This window comes from Oncorhynchus keta, chromosome 22, assembly GCF_023373465.1.
Source record: "Oncorhynchus keta strain PuntledgeMale-10-30-2019 chromosome 22, Oket_V2, whole genome shotgun sequence".
Taxonomy (NCBI): Eukaryota; Metazoa; Chordata; class Actinopteri; order Salmoniformes; family Salmonidae; genus Oncorhynchus; species Oncorhynchus keta.
The window spans coordinates 46,932,329-46,949,337 of NC_068442.1; the positions used below are offsets into that span (position 1 = coordinate 46,932,329).

Here is a 17,009-nt window from a genome sequence, read left to right on the forward strand (position 1 = left end):
GTTTTTACAAACTAAAACCACAATGGAACTGAGCTTTTTTTAAATTATTTATAATTAAAATAAAAAGTTTACTCCAAAACAGCTTGATACTTTGTTTTAATTAACAATAATCAAAACAAACCATACAGGCAATTCTACAAAGAATACAAAAATATTCATTTTCACCAACATCAGTGTTCAAATAGAGCTGATCTATTCCAAAATCACACATCAACAGAACAGAAACATAGAACAGGTGTGTGTGCATAGGGAACTGGGGTGTGTGCATAGGGAACTGGGGTGTGTGCATAGGGAACTGGGGTGTGTGCATAGGGAACTGGGGTGTGTGTATATTTTTTTAATTGAGGACATCTCTTCAGTGGCAGATTATATGAAGCCCTGTATGTCATCGTTATAGTCGCTGTAGAAACCCTCCCTGTGGGACTGTTGTTGCGTGCGAGGGTGGTGGGATGTCTCTGAACTGGAGGTATATCTGCAGTGGAGGGGGAAGAGGAAGCTGTCGGACCACAGCTGTCTGCATCAGAACCACTGAACCTAACTCTTCCCTGACTCGCAGCCTGCAGAGGTGAGAGAGAGATGGCACACACTCTATATACACACACACACACACACACACACACACAATTATTACTCATCTGTTGACATTTTTCCGTGTGTGTGCACATGTCACTCTTAGTTGTGTGCATATTATCCAGTGGTTGAATGCCCTTATTTTAAGACGTTCTTCAGCTAAATGCAATTTTTTAAAATATTTGTACGTGTGTCTTACCGTAATGTGGCCTCCAGGTGCTCTCCTTTCGGGGTAGCAGTATCTCCTTTAGTGGGTGAGAGAGAGTCGACCAATTGACAAACTGGAGGAAGTAATTCAAAACCTCACTGTCTGCCTTCCTCAGGGAGTAAGGTCTCTGCAACAGTAGGGAGGGCTCCAGGCCTGCCTGAAGTAGCGTGGGCAACCAGTAGGAAGCATGGCATACCATGCCGAGCGCCTCACACACCAGCCCACGCAACTCTTCTGGACTGAGTGGGCTGTTGCTCTGCTGCTCTGGCCTAGAGCAGAGCGAGATGGTCCTGCTTAGCTGATCTGGTCTGGGGATGTTCCTTTGTTGTAAGACATACTGCAGCACATCGGATTTGCACATGGCCAGAATGTAGAGCCATTCCCGCCCAGTCAAAGTAGCCCCTGCGGCTACCAGCAAGCGTGCCGAATCGCTAAAGGGCTGGGAGGATGTGCATTTCAAGGCCAGGGCGAAGGCGAGCGGTGATGTGGTGTCTGAGCTGAAGAGGGAGCTACAGTCCTGGGCGTCTGGGCTGAAGCCGGCCCTCAGCAGCAGATCTACACAGTGGCTGTGATTGTTCTTCAGAGCAGAGTACAGCGGACTCAACTCACCCTCTCCACGGTCACACACCCGGTGTGTCACAGCAATCAGCCTGGTCAGGACAGTGTTGTGGCCGAACTCGGCAGCTGCGTGGATGGGGAGCTGTGGCCAGTTGTTGGAACAAGACAGATTTGGGTTGGCATTGTGGTCCAGAAGAATCTCCACACAGCCTTCGTGGCCCTCCTGTGATGCAATCAGCAGCGGTGTTGCCAAGTCTGAGGCCTGGGCGTTCACATTGGCACCTACAACCCCAACATGTAAACAACATACAATGTTTATACAGCAACTTAAAGGCCCAATGCAGCCATTTTTACATAAATATCAAATCATTTCTGAGTAACAATTAAGTACCTTACTGTATAAGATGCATTCACACTGCATTTCAGCCCAGGGCTAAGGGAGATTTTGGCCCTGGTCTAAGCAAGTGTTCAGACTTGCGCATTGTAAAGTGGGCTAGCGCCAACATTAGCCCAGGGCTAGCTGGCTCTGGGCCGGAGCAGGGTTAGCACTGACTTTTTGTGGCTAGCCCCAGAAACATGGTGCCAAAATAGCCCGTGTGAAACGAGGTCATGAACAGCGCATAGAATTCACTGTCCAATCACAATAACTGCACTTTCACTTAATTAGCACATGCTCGTGATGCGTTCTGCACGCTATATTAATAAGTACATTTATAATATTTCATCCAGCCATATGCAGACAAAAACTTGAAATACTTTAATCCGTGGAAAAACATTGGTTGTTATGGCTATTTTCTATTGTCATTTAATTGGATATATCCATGATAATAATATTGTTGCATGATTTCGCCTGGACCAGAAATGTTCATGTCTCTTTCCTTCATAGCATTCTCTGTACAGGGGCAAGATCGCATTTCGAAAGTGAAACATTGTTGCCGAGGTCAGACAGGCAGACTGCAAGGTTTATGCAAACCATTACTTTTGGAAATCAAATGCTAGAATCAGGATGTCTTCAAACGCTAGGCTAGAATCAGGATGTCTTCAAACGCTAGGCTAGAATCAGGATGTCTTCAAACGCTAGGCTAGAATCAGGATGTCTTCAAACGCTAGGCTAGAATCAGGATGTCTTCAAACGCTAGGCTAGAATCAGGATGTCTTCAAACGCTAGGCTAGAATCAGGATGTCTTCAAACGCTAGGCTAGAATCAGGATGTCTTCAAACGCTAGGCTAGAATCAGGATGTCTTCAAACGCTAGGCTAGAATCAGGATGTCTTCAAACGCTAGGCTAGAATCAGGATGTCTTCAAACGCTAGGCTAGAATCAGGATGTCTTCAAACGCTAGGCTAGAATCAGGATGTCTTCAAACGCTAGGCTAGAATCAGGATGTCTTCAAACGCTAGGCTAGAATCAGGATGTCTTCAAACGCTAGGCTAGAATCAGGATGTCTTCAAACGCTAGGCTAGAATCAGGATGTCTTCAAACGCTAGGCTAGAATCAGGATGTCTTCAAACGCTAGGCTAGAATTAGGATGACTTCAAACGCTAGGCTAGAATCAGGATGACTTCCAACGCTAGGCTAGAAGCAGGAGGACTTCATGTGTTAATAAATGTCTTATTGTTTATAACATTGGTTGCGTGGCAGAGAGAGAATGTTGGTCGCCCGTTAGCCCAGGGCTAAAGCTTAGCCCAGGGTTAACAAATGGTTGTGTGAACACAGGATAAGCTCGCCCATGGCCAGTCTCGCCTGAGGATAAGAACAATGCAGTGTGAAAGGGCCTATAGATTTCCATTTAAAAATGGGCAAAAATGGCTTTTTAGCAACAATAAACAACCTCGAGCAATAATTTTGTTAGGGCTGTCGGAGTGGTCTATGTGGGTAGGGTAAAATTGAAAACTAGCTGTAATCGGCAGTTTTTGAACTTTTTGTTATTGGTCTAATAACCAATTTACTGTATAGTGACGTCACCATGGAAAGCCCCAACTCTCCATAAGCGACCATGCAAACCTGCTGATTAGAAGGTCCTGTGTAGATTGTATTTTTAACCAGCAACTATCAGGAAATAACACATTTAATTTTTACACATTTTTACGGTGCTTGTTTCATCAGCTGTGGTACAATATGATATAAAACACAGGAAAAAACAGAATTTTGACTGAACTGGGCCTTTTTTTAAATAAATATATATATATTTTTTATCAGAAAGCGCACAGATATGTACCTGCGTCAGCGAGGATCTGAAGACACTGCTTTTGTCCATACTGTGCAGCCACAAACAGGGGAGTGATCATGTGATCGTCAAACACCTCCAGGCGACACACGCCCACCAGGATACGCACAATGTCACTGTGACCTCTATAGGCAGCCTGATGAAGGCAGGTCCAGCAGGAGGCCGTGTGTGTTCCGTTAACCTCTGCCCCTTTCCGCACCAGCAACTCCACGATATCTGTGTGCCCACAGTCTACTGCTACACACACACACACACTTTTAATAAGACCTATAACACAGTTCAAGTGTTTTGTCTATGTGGGTGTGCCTTACCTGCGTAGAGAGGGCAGGACAGGTCATTGGTTGGCTGGTTGATGTCAGCGTGTGCTCTGAGGAGGAGCTTGACCACGGCCAGGTGTCTGCGTTGCACGGCCAGATACAACGCCGACTCACCCTCATGTGTCAGAGAGCCCACGTAGGCACGGCAACCACTGGAGGCTCCTTCTGAAGGAAGGGCCAATGGAAAGAGGAGCCAAGGAGGTTAGTGAAGGATCCACAAAGAGGAGCCAAGGAGGTTAGTGAAGGATCCACTTTTAGAATATTGAAATGCCCCTTTTAGCCCCTGTTCAGATAGGCTATATTTAAATTAATTGAAAACCCATCTCTTCCCTTTCACTAATTGGAAAAGACTTGACAGGAGGAAGCTCATCATTAGGTTGCAGTTGAGGCTGGCTCATAATAATGGCTGAAATGGAGTCAGTGGCAATGGTATCAACCACATCGTACTATAATGGAATGGTATCATCCACATCGTTGATGTGTATGATACTAATCAATTGACTCGATGCCAGCCGCCACTGTTTGGTTTTCACTTGGTCAGTTCCTTCGGATCAGAGCAATGAAGCAGGTGGATTTATTTTATTTTCACTAAGAGACATAGAATTATAGAGATTGTTCCCTTCTCTCAACTCAAACCTTACCGGCAGCCTTAAGTAGCTGGTGCACACATACGATGGTTCCGGCGGCTGCAGCCTCGTGAAGGGCGTTCCAACCACGGTTATCCCTGCTGTCCACACTGCAGCCTCTCTGGATCAGTAAGCTCACACGCCTGACATTGCTCTCGCGTGCTGCCACGGCAAGGCTGGACACCGTGTCGCTGTAACACTCAGTAAAGTCCATCCTCCTTACCTCTCATCTGAACGACTCTGACAAAAAAAGACACGGATATAATAGGCCTATAAGTAACGAGAGGCGACGAAGAGAGGGATGAAATAACACATTGGCGGGATCAGAAGAGGAGGTCCACTCCGTTGCTGTCATTATCGAGACAAATAATGAGTTGGGGTGATGGCACAAACGGATTGGCATGCAAACCAATTTCAATAGTCTAATATATTAACCTGTATGTATAATGTTAGCTATCGTTACTTCTCTCTAGCTACTAGAAGTAGCCAAAATCCTCTAGTGGTGATCCTGGCTAAGCTAACGGGTTAGCTAGCTAACAGAAGTAATAGGCTTGTAAGACTGCATGCTTAGTCGACAGAAGTGTGGTTGGCTATCAAAATTATTCTTATGCTGCTACAATTTCTATTAGGACGTATTAATTCAATAAGAAAGCAGTTTAGCTACCTTTTCTCGTCTTCTCAGCTGTTTGCAACATCGACAAAACACCCGCGTTGAATCACTTCCGTACACACTATCATTGGACTAAAAGTGAAAACTCCGCCCATCCAGCGGCCCGAGGATGGTGACGTTGACCAATGCGTTCACCAATCATGAGCAAATGATGGTGGGGATATCGTTTAAAATAGAGCTGACAGTCCATCAGAATAACATGAGTAAAAATATTGAATTTCAAATCTTTGAAGGGGTGGCTATCGGATGAAGAAACTTTAGTTAGTAAAGAGAATCAGGGAGGTACAGATCACTTGTTTCAGACATTTATTGTGAAATCAGTATTTACAAGATTTAAAAGAACACCTGTGGAAAGCACATGTATTTTAATAAACATTACTATTCATGTGAAATCTTGATCGAAACCATTTATTACAGAATGGTTCAGGGTGTGCACTGAAACAGCTTCAGTCAACACTGGATGTAAGGCAAGTACGTCATCCTCTCATCGAAATATGTACACACAGCACTTTTTATTTACCCAAAAGATTGGAGGATACCTGTATTGTTTTATCATGCTTTTCAGTACGGCGGTCACTGTTTCTGTAGAGGGTCTCAAAGTACACCAGGAAAGTTCTGTTGCCCACAATTACACTGTAGCACTGTGTGGCAGCCATCTTAGCTTGCCTATATGACAACTCTCAGATACAAAATGGAGGGGAAAATTAATTTAACCTCCGAAAACAAAAGGAGGGGACAGAGCAGTGTTCTTTTACTTATTTCCTGCCAGGACGTCCTTTTCCACCCTTCATCCCTCCTCTTCCACCCTTAAATCCTCCTCCTCCACCACCTCTGCCTTTTCCTTTGCCCCCCCCTCCTTTCCCCTTCCCCCCTTTCTTGCCCCCTCTCTCGCGCTGCTCTTTCCTCTGCATGCCTCTCATGTCCTTCTTCATGCGGCCGTCCACCACTTTGAACTGGCCCTTGACACCGCCCGGACGACGAACCCTCTTGGTACCAGAGCCCTTCTTGGCCACGACGTACGTGACCTCCCTCTTCTCCTTACCAAGACCCGCCTTCTTATAGATACTAAAAACAGAGAGAGAGAGAAGGGACTTTAGTAAGTAAAGTAAAATGTTGGTGGTACAACATTTTAAAGTGGTAGTTTATTTAGCTAGCCACAGGTGTAGTAAAGTCCTACTGTAATGGGACATGTCACTGCCAGAGATGTAGCCGTGTAAATGGTTGTGGTACATGTCGTCGCAGAGGTTTTGATGGTGTAAAGTTGCATTTGTACCTCTTTAGCTGGGCCATCTTCTCCCTTTCACCAATGTCCACTGTGTTGACCACGGCCTCCGCCTTCTTCTTGGCTGACTCCATCTTCTTCAGCATCTGTCACACCAAAGATAAACAAAGGTCACATACTGTATGCTGCATCCTCCATCTTTACACCCAGTCTCCCACCTTTTTACCCAACATCCTCCTCTACCTTCATTCCCCCGTCTCCCACCTTTTTACCCAACATCCTCCTCTACCCTCATTCCCCCATCTCCCTTCCATTTCCCTTCATAATATTATCTTTCCCCCTCTACTTCTACCCTCATTCCCCAGTCTCCCTTCCATTTCCCTTCATAATATTATCTTTCCCCCTCTACTTCTACCCTCATTCCCCAGTCTCCTGTCCATTTCCCTTCATAATATTATCTTTCCCCCTCTACTTCTACCCTCTCATTCTACCATCTCTCTCTCGCTCTCTTACCCTCTTCTTCTTCCTGGCCTTGGCCTCAGCCACTCTTTTAATGGGCCTGGCGTTGATCTCCTTCCATTTTGCCTTGTACTCCTCCACCATCTCCTTGGTGACAGGGATAGGCTTATTCCGGTGTTTCTTCTCGTCATCCACAAACCACTCGGGCACCTCGCACTGGTCCTCCGAGCTGGCAAACCTGAACACATACATCGTCACACAGAAATAATACATTGCATGGCTAAATAAGTAGTATCATTAGTGAACACACACACACACACACACACACACACACACAGAGTAATCAGCTAATCTTGCCTGTGGAAGGAGCCATCAACCAGGTCCCTTGATCTCTTCTTGGAGGTCGCGATCTGACAGCCCAGGGCCAAACCCTCTGCATTCATGATGCGAGCACGCTTGCCTGGGGGGGAAACACACACCGCTTAAAATCTCGCCATTGATCTAAACAGTCACTCTAAGGCCCGCACCCTAGACATGTTCTCTTTACTCACTGGTGCTCTCCACTGGCACCACCTGGAAGTCGTCGCCATCTGCGTCTCCTTGGATACCGCCAGACCCTTTAGCCTTCATCTGAGCGATACTCCTGTAGAACACACACACACACACGTTTCCACTTATAGATGATCGGGGAAAGTGCATATTGTGGTCATAAGCTAAGTCATAATGTCTACCAGCATATCAAAGAATTCCTCCAAACATTTTTCAATCTGTTCGCTATCAGAATCCTACAAAATTATTGAAAATGTATTTTGTTAACAATATGACAAAATGGGACAAAAGTTCTAGTCTATTCTTTAATAAGTCATGTGACACGAGTCCTGACTTCTCATCGTCCTCGTCACTGCTGTTGTCATCATCAGAGTAACTGTCGCTATCCCCCACTGCCCCAGCTTCCTGTGAAGGCCCCGCCTCTTCCTCCTCGGGCTGGGCCGTATCAGGCTCCTCTGGGGTTTTTCTCTTCTTCCCCTTTGCTGGAGACAAAACAAAAAGTGTTACAAAAAGTTCATCCAACACTCTTCTCTCACTACAGACAAATCTCAGTCTAAAGTGGACTCTTCCCTTTTACCTACGCTGGGCTGAAAGTAATATGGTGGACACCTACTGGAAATTTCCACCTATCAAACAGGAGGAAGACACTTTATTGCGATGCTGTACTCATCCTGTACCTGTAAGGTCCTTGTTCTGTAGCATCTGTGTCTGCCGCAGCTCACTCGCTGCATCTCCGTCCAGATCCAGTTCAGCGAAGATGTCCTGTGTGAGTCAGAAAGTGACATCATAAGGTCAGAGAACCACGGGTACTATAAAAGTACTCCATGTGCATGAGGAAGTCTGTTAGTGGGTGGACGCGTACAGCGTGTTGTGTGTCGGTGAGCATGTATATGTGGGTGGGTCAGTGAGTGTGTGTGGGTGGGTACAGCGTGTTGTGTGTGGGTGGGTCTGTGTGTGAGTACAGCGTGTTGTGTGTGGGTGGGTGACTGTGTGTGAGTACAGCGTGTTGTGTGTGGGTGGGTGACTGTGTGTGAGTACAGCGTGTTGTGTGTGGGTGGGTGACTGTGTGTGAGTACAGCGTGTTGTGTGTGGGTGGGTGACTGTGTGTGAGTACAGCGTGTTGTGTGGGTGACTGTGTGTGAGTACAGCGTGTTGTGTGGGTGACTGTGTGTGAGTACAGCGTGTTGTGTGGGTGACTGTGTGTGAGTACAGCGTGTTGTGTGGGTGACTGTGTGTGAGTACAGCGTGTTGTGTGTGGGTGGGTGACTGTGTGTGAGTACAGCGTGTTGTGTGGGTGACTGTGTGTGAGTACACCGTGTTGTGTGTGGGTGGGTGACTGTGTGTGAGTACAGCGTGTTGTGTGGGTGACTGTGTGTGAGTACACCGTGTTGTGTGGGTGACTGTGTGTGAGTACACCGTGTTGTGTGTGGGTGGGTGACTGTGTGTGAGTACAGCGTGTTGTGTGGGTGACTGTGTGTGAGTACAGCGTGTTGTGTGGGTGACTGTGTGTGAGTACACCGTGTTGTGTGTGAGTGGGTGACTGTGTGTGAGTACAGCGTGTTGTGTGGGTGACTGTGTGTGAGTACACCGTGTTGTGTGGGTGACTGTGTGTGAGTACAGCGTGTTGTGTGTGAGTGGGTGACTGTGTGTGAGTACAGCGTGTTGTGTGGGTGACTGTGAGTACACCGTGTTGTGTGTGGGTGGGTGACTGTGTGTACTACAGACCTTGCTGAACCACATGCTGGTCTCACGGTCCCTCTTCTCCTCCTTTCCCTCCAGCTCCACTATCAGTCCACTCCCTTCCTCCTCCTCCTCCTCCTTCTCCACATTGAAGGACACTCTGCAACACACACCAAGCATTGGGAAAAAAAAATAGTAACATTGCAACAGCAGTTTTGCCAACATTTTGATGAAGTTATTATAGTTAAAAGTGGATTGAGTAGAAGTCATTTAATGTGTGAAGTGTCAAAAGCAGTGATACAGATAGATGCAGAGAGAGAGAGACAGAGACTGAGTGAAAGACGTACTTTTTCTTGGTGGCCTTGTCCTTGGCCATCTCCTTCTGTTTCTCTATGATCTCATCCAAGTCGTCATCGTCCAGGTCAGAGACCAGGGAGACCTCGTCACTGTCACCGTCGTCAGAGAAGTATAGGTCCTCCTCCCCTTCCACCATGGCATCAGCTAACTTCATGTCCCCCTTGGTGATCTCACACAGAGCCTAGGAGAGGGACGGAATGAGGGGAAAGGTGAAGCTTTTCACAATCATGAGAAATAAAACAAGAACAACCTTTATAAAAATCTATTCAAAACCATGTCCATGGTCAATTGGTGTGTGTATGTGCATGCATATCGGTCTCTGAGTTACCGCGGCCTTGTTAATGGTAACGAGGGAGAACATGGAGGAGTCGTTGCCATCTGCGATGGAGACTCCCGGCAGGTCCATCTTCAGTGCCACCCTCTCCCTCTGCTTCCTTCTCTCCTTCAGAAGCTTCTTCTTCTTCCTGGTTGGCACAACACACCAGCAGCACGTCAACACCTCACACTGGACAATACAGCACCGGTCACAGAATACACCAGCAAACATGTCAACACACCTTACAGACAGGAAATATAGCACATCTGTAATATCATAAACACCTCCCCCCTTAAATATCAGGAAGCAGTTGCCATCAGGCCGTAGACTCAGGTCTCTACCTCTCAGGACCAAGACACCAGTTTTGTGCCAGCATCAGTAAGGCTTTTTAATGAACATTCTTGGGACTTGTGTATTGTATCTGTAATGTGTGAACGGTGAAGTTATTCTATATTGATCCATCAAATCCCATTTTTGCTATATGCATTAGAGAGCATAAAGTTGAGCAGTTGAGTATAGACTTAGTCTCAGCTCTGCCACCTCCTCAGTATAAAGACCTACCGTCTCAGCTCTGGCACCTCCTCAGTATAAAGACTTACCGTCTCAGCTCTGCCACCTCCTCAGTATAAAGACTTACCGTCTCAGCTCTGCTACCTCCTCAGTATAAAGACTTACCGTCTCAGCTCTGCCACCTCCTCAGTATAAAGACTTACCGTCTCAGCTCTGCCACCTCCTCAGTATAAAGACTTACCGTCTCAGCTCTGCCACCTCCTCAGTATAAAGACTTACCGTCTCAGCTCTGCCACCTCCTCAGTATAAAGACTTACCGTCTCAGCTCTGCCACCTCCTCAGTATAAAGACTTACCGTCTCAGCTCTGCCACCTCCTCAGTATAAAGACTTACCGTCTCAGCTCTGCCACCTCCTCAGTATAAAGACTTACCGTCTCAGCTCTGCCACCTCCTCAGTATAAAGACTTACCGTCTCAGCTCTGCCACCTCCTCAGTATAAAGACTTACCGTCTCAGCTCTGCCACCTCCTCGGCTTTCAGCTCGGCAAGTTTCTGCTCCATCTCTTCCTCCTCCAACTCGGCCTCTTCTTCCTTCTTTTCAGACACCGTCATTTTCTTTTTCTCCTTCTCCTCTTTCTTCTCTTCTTTCTTCTCCTCTGCGTCGCTCGCCTCCTCACCTGAACTCAGTCTGCAGACAAGCACAACAATAAAGGCCAATGTTATTGATGCCTACTGCTCTATATAATGGGATGTGCAACTTCAAATAATATTAATTTAGAACCTGACATACCCCATATCTTTGTAAAAGAGATTCTTGTCTACCAAAATCAGGCCCAATCCCTACATAGGCAAATCATGATACTCTCATGTGTTCAGACTGGATGGGTGTAAAACAATATGGAGGGAACAAACAGAAGACCAGGTGGAGTCGGTACCTACCTGGATCTGTTCTACTAGGGGCCTTAGGTAGTCACAGGGTTCAATCTGGACTGGGAGTCACGGGGGTTCAATCTGGACTGGGAGTCACGGGGGTTCAATCTGGACTGGGAGTCACGGGGGTTCAATCTGGACTGGGAGTCACGGGGGTTCAATCTGGACTGGGAGTCACGGGGGTTCAATCTAGCCTGGGAGTCACGGGGGTTCAATCTGGACTGGGAGTCACGGGGGTTCAATCTGGACTGGGAGTCACGGGGTTCAATCTGGACTGGGAGTCACGGGGGTTCAATCTGGACTGGGAGTCACGGGGGTTCAATCTGGACTGGGAGTCACGGGGGTTCAATCTGGACTGGGAGTCTCTCTCAATAGAACTTGCTGTAGATATAAAGATTAAGGAATGTTTAAAAGGATTCTTACTTGATGTCCTCATCCAGCTGCTTGGCCTCATCCTTTAGCTTCTTAGCCAGGTATCTCCTCAGCTTGGACCTCCAGTTCAGCAGCAGACTGAGGACACACACATACATACATACACAGGGTCAGAGGGCAAAGGTCATTGGAGAGCCCCATAGGAGGGCAGGCGGCGAGACTTGAGTTGCAGCACATATTTGGGTCTATAAGAAAACACTTTATGAAGTCAGTGTATTGTTATCATTACAGTATAACAATCTCATTGGCTTACCGGAGCTCCTTGCGGCCCAGAACCTTGATGTCACGGCAACACTCTATGACCTCGTCAGAGGTGGCCTCGTGAGACTCCAACTCAGGGTTGTCAAAATTGATCTGGAAGCACACCCCAATAAAAACAATATTAAAATCTGCTCAGTGACAAATGCTATCGTAGCTAAATGTGGTTTAGCTAGCCAGCAAGTTAACTTGCCATCAATGCTGACTTCAAGCATTTCGCTACACTCGCATTAACATCTGCTAACCATGTGTATGTGACAAATAAAATTTGATTTGATTTGAAATTTGATTTGACTGCCATTGTAAAGTTCTGTATGATGCGTCTCACCTCGTTGGCTTTGCTCAGGAAGTCCACAGGGTTGTCAGCCTTGAGGAAGGCGGTCGCTGAGAAGGTGTGATACAGGGTCAGATCACCATCTGTGTATCCCTCCGCCTGAAACACAGCATGAATGAATGAAGCCACTAAAATATACAGTCTGTTCATTCAGAAGACTTCACTGTAAAGAATTACACACAGGTGCACACACACACCTTCGGTTTCTTCAGAGGGACCAGGTCTTTGATAGCCTTGGCTTGGACCTCCACCTCTTTGAAAGCATGTTTGGGGTCGAAGAACTTGTTGTCAATTTTGTCTGGGGCCAGGTAGCCTGAAATGGAATGAAGTCCCATCCTCAGTTACTCAACAAGACCAACATTTACCACAATAAACCCAAAGTATATATTTCTCAATTTACTCTAGATACCTGGTGCTAAAGAGCAGGGTTGGAGTCAATTCCATGTCAATTCAGGAAGTGAATAGGAATTCCAATCAGAACGGAAAAATCCTCAATGAAAATAAATGGTACTTCTCACTTTTCCAACTCTGCTATAGAGAGTCGGGGTGAACCAACCCACCTTGGCAGATGACGAAGATCTCAGCCGACTCGTTTCTGGAGGCCTGGGGCTTGGTAGCCTGCACCTTCTTGAAGAACTGCTGGAAGATCCACAGCAGTGGCTGGTAGTCTTTGGAGCGAAACACCTTGGTGACAAACGTGCCCCCTTTGGCCAGAAAGTCACACGCCAGCTTCAGAGCCATCAGGGTCAGATGAGCTGGAAGGGTGAGAGGAGGGTTCGAGTAAGACAAAGATTGTGATCTGCTCCTCGACACCGATTTATTACCTTCGAATTTCATTAATTTACTGTTAATCTAATACGCATTTCTACTGTACAAATGTTATGAGAGTGAACATGCCATATAGCTGATGGACGGACAAACGTGGTGTTAAGCTTATTCCCTCTGAGTTTACATATAAAGGTTTATGTTTACATCAGTGCGTTACTTACCCTGAGAGAAGGCATCATGCACCCAGTTGGCTCCAACATTTGGAGCTCCGTCGTTTAGGACCACGTCCACCTTCCATGTCTGGAGCTCCTTCCTCAGAGCCTGGCCAAAACAACAGTTACATCAAACACTGTCCTCTTTGGACTAAAAGTTGTCACAATTTGGTGATGTATGATGAAGTTACCAACGCATATAACAGTACATCGGAGAATACTGTCCGAGAACATTCAATGGGAGTTATGTCAACACTGTACTGTGATGAACTACATTAAAACGCCATCCTGTTATGGATAAATAACAGACTCACTAATTTGACCTCTGACCTACCTGCCGGCATTTCTCTGTGGTGATGTCCTCTGTCAGGGCGACCACGTTGGGGATAGATTTGATTGGGACCAAGTCGACACCTTTGGAGATAGGAACGCAATGACATCATCAACCAACTATAACAGCACTGCAACAGGGATTTATTTTTGTAAGATGTCGGCTAAGTATTATGGAACACAGTAGTCGGTATATGTTAGAGGTGCCTGAGACGAGGTTTGACTCACCAATAATAAGACTGGAGACAGGCATAAACTTGGACGCCACCTGTAACCTATGGGTATGGGTATGACAGAGAGAAAGAATATTGACAAAAATAATAAAACAAGATACGACAATTATTTCATAGGCCTACTACAGCACATGTTGATGTTTAACATATCAAATAGCATGCTAAAGTAAGACTTGACAGTCAATAGCGTATGATAGTATATTGAGATCATGTGACACGCGATGCAGATAGCTACGGTACCCACCAACCACCCGGAGCAGCGCACAAGTCCACCAGAGCCCTGGCTTTCTGTAAGAACTGGAATTTTCGGTTCAGCTGAATAAGCTTGAAGGAAGAACGTGAACGATATCCTGAGGGAGAGGAGAGCGAGAGTATTACACATATATAACCAGACAATGTCATTTCTACATTACTAGCCAGCTGTTTTCAATGCTACACGATCCAGCTGGCTTCAACTATCAGTATCACAATCCTGAGAAGCCAATTAGCTACAGTAATCTCTCTAGATAGTTATGATCTTGAATATTGATGGCTATATGATCAAGGGTACCCAATCCCTGATGAGCAACAATAGCTAGGTAGCTAACGTTACATATACATTATCTGTTTAAACTGAAAAGCACACAGTACAACTAGCTTACTGTTTAGCTACTGTATTAATTCACTTGGACTTGATTTAGCTAGCCCATTTAAATTAGGCTAATAGCACGATGAGTTCTCTGCGTTTATAGATCTTACCCGTTTCCTTTGCTAAGTGGTAGAATTTATCTTTTCTAGACTTTCCAACTTTGAGTTTCTTCCCCATGTTTGCTGGTGTTGTTGATCGCTTATTATTTAAATTGTGATTGGAATATTACGATTTACAAATTACCGAAGAAGATTACCAACCACCTCCATGAAAACATAACACGTGTGGCTTCTATGCGCATGAAATTTACGTCACATATAAATTTGAAGCCTGGAAACTTTATTGAACCAAGGACTACAACAGACCGTGGAACAGACAGATACATTCATTGCAACTATAAAATAATGTGAGAGACGTACTGCTTGGATTCTTTACCTACGGTAGAAATAAGTCGAAACAATTTTATGTAATTCATTTCATTATTCTTTTGGCCAAATTTCATATTCACAAATGTACATTTACAAAAAAAACACCACGTGTTCTTACCTTACAAAAATAACTATATTTTAAGACAACTAAATATTCTACCAACAAAAAAGCTGTTCGAGTTATGAGTGTGTGTATGCCCCTTGAAGTGTAATGTGATATTGTACCTTTGTATATTCTTTATATATACTTGTGTTCCCCCATGTACTTCTTGTATTGATATGTTGTTAATAAAAAATATATATAATAATACAAAAAAATATATATACATTATATACATTACCAGTCAAAAGTTTGGACACACCTCCTCATTCAAAGGTTTTTCTTTATTTTTACAATTTTCTACATTTTAGAATAATAGTGAAGACATCATGTGTTATTCCATAGTTTTGATGTCTTCACAATTATTCTACAATGTAGAAAATAGTTTAAAAAATAAAGAAAAACCCTTGAATGAGTAGTTGTGTCCAAACCTTTGACTGGTACTAATATATATATATATATATATAATATAATATAATGTAGGCACAGTTTCTAAACCCAAAGGCTCAACTTTGCAAGACTTTCGGAAACGCTTGCAAACATCAAACAGACCAGGCCTGGGTTTGGGGTTTGAGAATTAAAAATTCTTCCTTAGTTGTTAATTTTCTTGAAATCTAAAGGCATAACCAGTGGTGTAAAGTACTTAAGTAAAAATACATGAAATTACTACTTAACTGTTTTACTTTACTATTTATATTTTTGATTACTTTTACTTCACTACATTCCAAAATAAAATTACGTACTTTTTACTCCATACATTTTCCCTGACAATCAAAGCACTCCTTACATTTTGAATGTTTAGCAGGACATAATTTTTTTCTAATTCACACACTTATCAAGAGAAACATCCCTGGTCATTCCTATTGCCTCTGATCTGTCTGACTCCCTTAACACATGCTTTGTTTGTAATTCATGTCTGTGTTGGAGTGTGGGATCTTTACTTTTACTCAAGTATGACAATTGGGTGCATTTTCCACCACTGGGCATAACCTAGATTCGAGCCAATGTTTTAAGTAGTTGAACATGTTATTACGCCAACCTTGTGAACGTGACAAACTAACAGGTTTTCATTTTCGTCAAAAACAACTTTATATCGAAGGAGTACTGTTGAGTTGACCGCCAGCACATGCGCAATTCGGCGGGAGACTTCCGTGACCCGATGATGTGTTCCAATGATTTATATACACACTAGATACGTTTTGAGAGCGGGGTTTTTAGTCTACGTGCCTCCATTTTGTCACTCCTTCACCGGGGTAAAATATTTTGGAAGCAAAAAAAATGCATTTATTAATGTCTACATTTGTGTTTGCCACGTGTATTATATTACAGACATCTTAATGTATACTCTAAAATTATATTATGTGAGATAAGAGTACAAATAAAAATATATAACTATATTTAAACATTCGAGATTACTAATGTTACTGTCCCCACTACAACAAACAAATACTTAAATGCATATGGTTTTGTCTTTGAAATATTTCATTGGAAAAGTGTAGAATTCCTTTCATTCCATTGGAGGACTGCTCCTACTGAGGAGTGGCAATAACGTTGACCGGTGGTTTCAAAGCCTCTCAATGGCCAATACATAGGAGCTATCCAGGTTTTATATACAGTAAGTACCTCAGTGGTTTTCATGCATGAGTTTAGCCACCCAACATCACCGACAAGTGTGATCAGGGATTTCTATTGGAGAAGCAGTTTTAGCCTATCTTCATACTGTACTGTCTTTGATGTAGGCATTTTTATGTAAAGCATGTCAACATACTTATCAGTTGATTAAAAAAATTCACAGTTCATTATTTTTTTTATTGTGATTCAATTAGTTGTCGGTTTTATTTTTGTCTTAGACATTTAGATGCTATTCAAAGCTATGTGTGTGCTTGACAAAATTGAATTATATAACAAAAATAAAAGAATGGGTTATTAATATTATTTGCCAGCAGCATACCACCCTGCATACTACTACTGGCTTCCTTCTGAAGCTAAGCAGGGTTGGTTCTGGTCAGTTTCTGGATGGGAGACCAGATGGTGTTGGAGGGCCAGTAGGAGGCACTCTTTCCTCTGGTCTAAAGAATCCCAGGGCAG

General features: G+C 44.3%; 2 protein-coding genes and 1 long non-coding RNA gene across 5 annotated transcripts; all 3 read right to left on the minus strand.

The window, feature by feature from the left end:
• Nucleotides 1–79: 79 nt before the first annotated feature.
• On the minus strand, nucleotides 80–5,330 carry asb3 (ankyrin repeat and SOCS box containing 3). Of its 3 annotated transcripts, none has more exons than XM_035799187.2 (6): nucleotides 5,171–5,330; nucleotides 4,522–4,746; nucleotides 3,875–4,042; nucleotides 3,555–3,800; nucleotides 770–1,618; nucleotides 80–588 (listed from the first exon to the last, which is right to left on the minus strand). In XM_035799187.2, the coding sequence occupies exons 2-6, from the start codon at nucleotides 4,718–4,720 to the stop codon at nucleotides 392–394; spliced, it is 1,659 nt and encodes a 552-aa protein (XP_035655080.1). In that variant the 5' UTR covers nucleotides 4,721–4,746; nucleotides 5,171–5,330; the 3' UTR covers nucleotides 80–391. The 3 variants fall into 3 exon arrangements, with proteins under 3 accessions (XP_035655080.1, XP_035655081.1, XP_035655079.1); XM_035799188.2 differs by having other exon boundaries at nucleotides 3,555–3,797; nucleotides 3,875–4,045; XM_035799186.2 differs by having other exon boundaries at nucleotides 3,875–4,045.
• A 135-nt stretch (nucleotides 5,331–5,465) lies between these two features.
• Nucleotides 5,466–14,697, minus strand: ftsj3 (FtsJ RNA 2'-O-methyltransferase 3). The gene is made up of 21 exons (XM_052475332.1): nucleotides 14,504–14,697; nucleotides 14,010–14,115; nucleotides 13,761–13,807; nucleotides 13,537–13,616; nucleotides 13,212–13,311; nucleotides 12,783–12,977; nucleotides 12,420–12,535; nucleotides 12,217–12,321; nucleotides 11,884–11,984; nucleotides 11,622–11,708; nucleotides 10,777–10,956; nucleotides 9,772–9,907; nucleotides 9,434–9,624; nucleotides 9,132–9,246; nucleotides 8,084–8,168; nucleotides 7,741–7,888; nucleotides 7,409–7,500; nucleotides 7,215–7,317; nucleotides 6,912–7,095; nucleotides 6,450–6,544; nucleotides 5,466–6,241 (listed from the first exon to the last, which is right to left on the minus strand). The coding sequence occupies exons 1-21, from the start codon at nucleotides 14,568–14,570 to the stop codon at nucleotides 5,932–5,934; spliced, it is 2,643 nt and encodes an 880-aa protein (XP_052331292.1). The 5' UTR covers nucleotides 14,571–14,697; the 3' UTR covers nucleotides 5,466–5,931.
• On the minus strand, nucleotides 10,066–10,554 carry LOC127910677 (uncharacterized). The gene is made up of 3 exons (XR_008075731.1): nucleotides 10,414–10,554; nucleotides 10,338–10,375; nucleotides 10,066–10,299 (listed from the first exon to the last, which is right to left on the minus strand). It is a non-coding gene; the product is annotated as an uncharacterized LOC127910677 (long non-coding RNA).
• Nucleotides 14,698–17,009: the final 2,312 nt, after the last annotated feature.

Coding starts and splice junctions, on each gene's coding strand:
- asb3 (XM_035799186.2), bottom strand. CDS start 4,720: ATGGACTTTACTGAGTGTTACAGCGACACGGTGTCCAGCCTTGCCGTG. Junction 4,046..4,521: donor CCAGCTACTTAAGGCTGCCG/GTAAGGTTTGAG, acceptor CCCTTCCTTCAG/AAGGAGCCTCCAGTGGTTGC. Junction 3,801..3,874: donor GTCCTGCCCTCTCTACGCAG/GTAAGGCACACC, acceptor GTGTGTGTGTAG/CAGTAGACTGTGGGCACACA.
- ftsj3 (XM_052475332.1), bottom strand. CDS start 14,570: ATGGGGAAGAAACTCAAAGTTGGAAAGTCTAGAAAAGATAAATTCTAC. Junction 12,978..13,211: donor GCATGATGCCTTCTCTCAGG/GTAAGTAACGCA, acceptor TCACCCTTCCAG/CTCATCTGACCCTGATGGCT. Junction 11,985..12,216: donor TCCTGAGCAAAGCCAACGAG/GTGAGACGCATC, acceptor GTGTGCTTCCAG/ATCAATTTTGACAACCCTGA.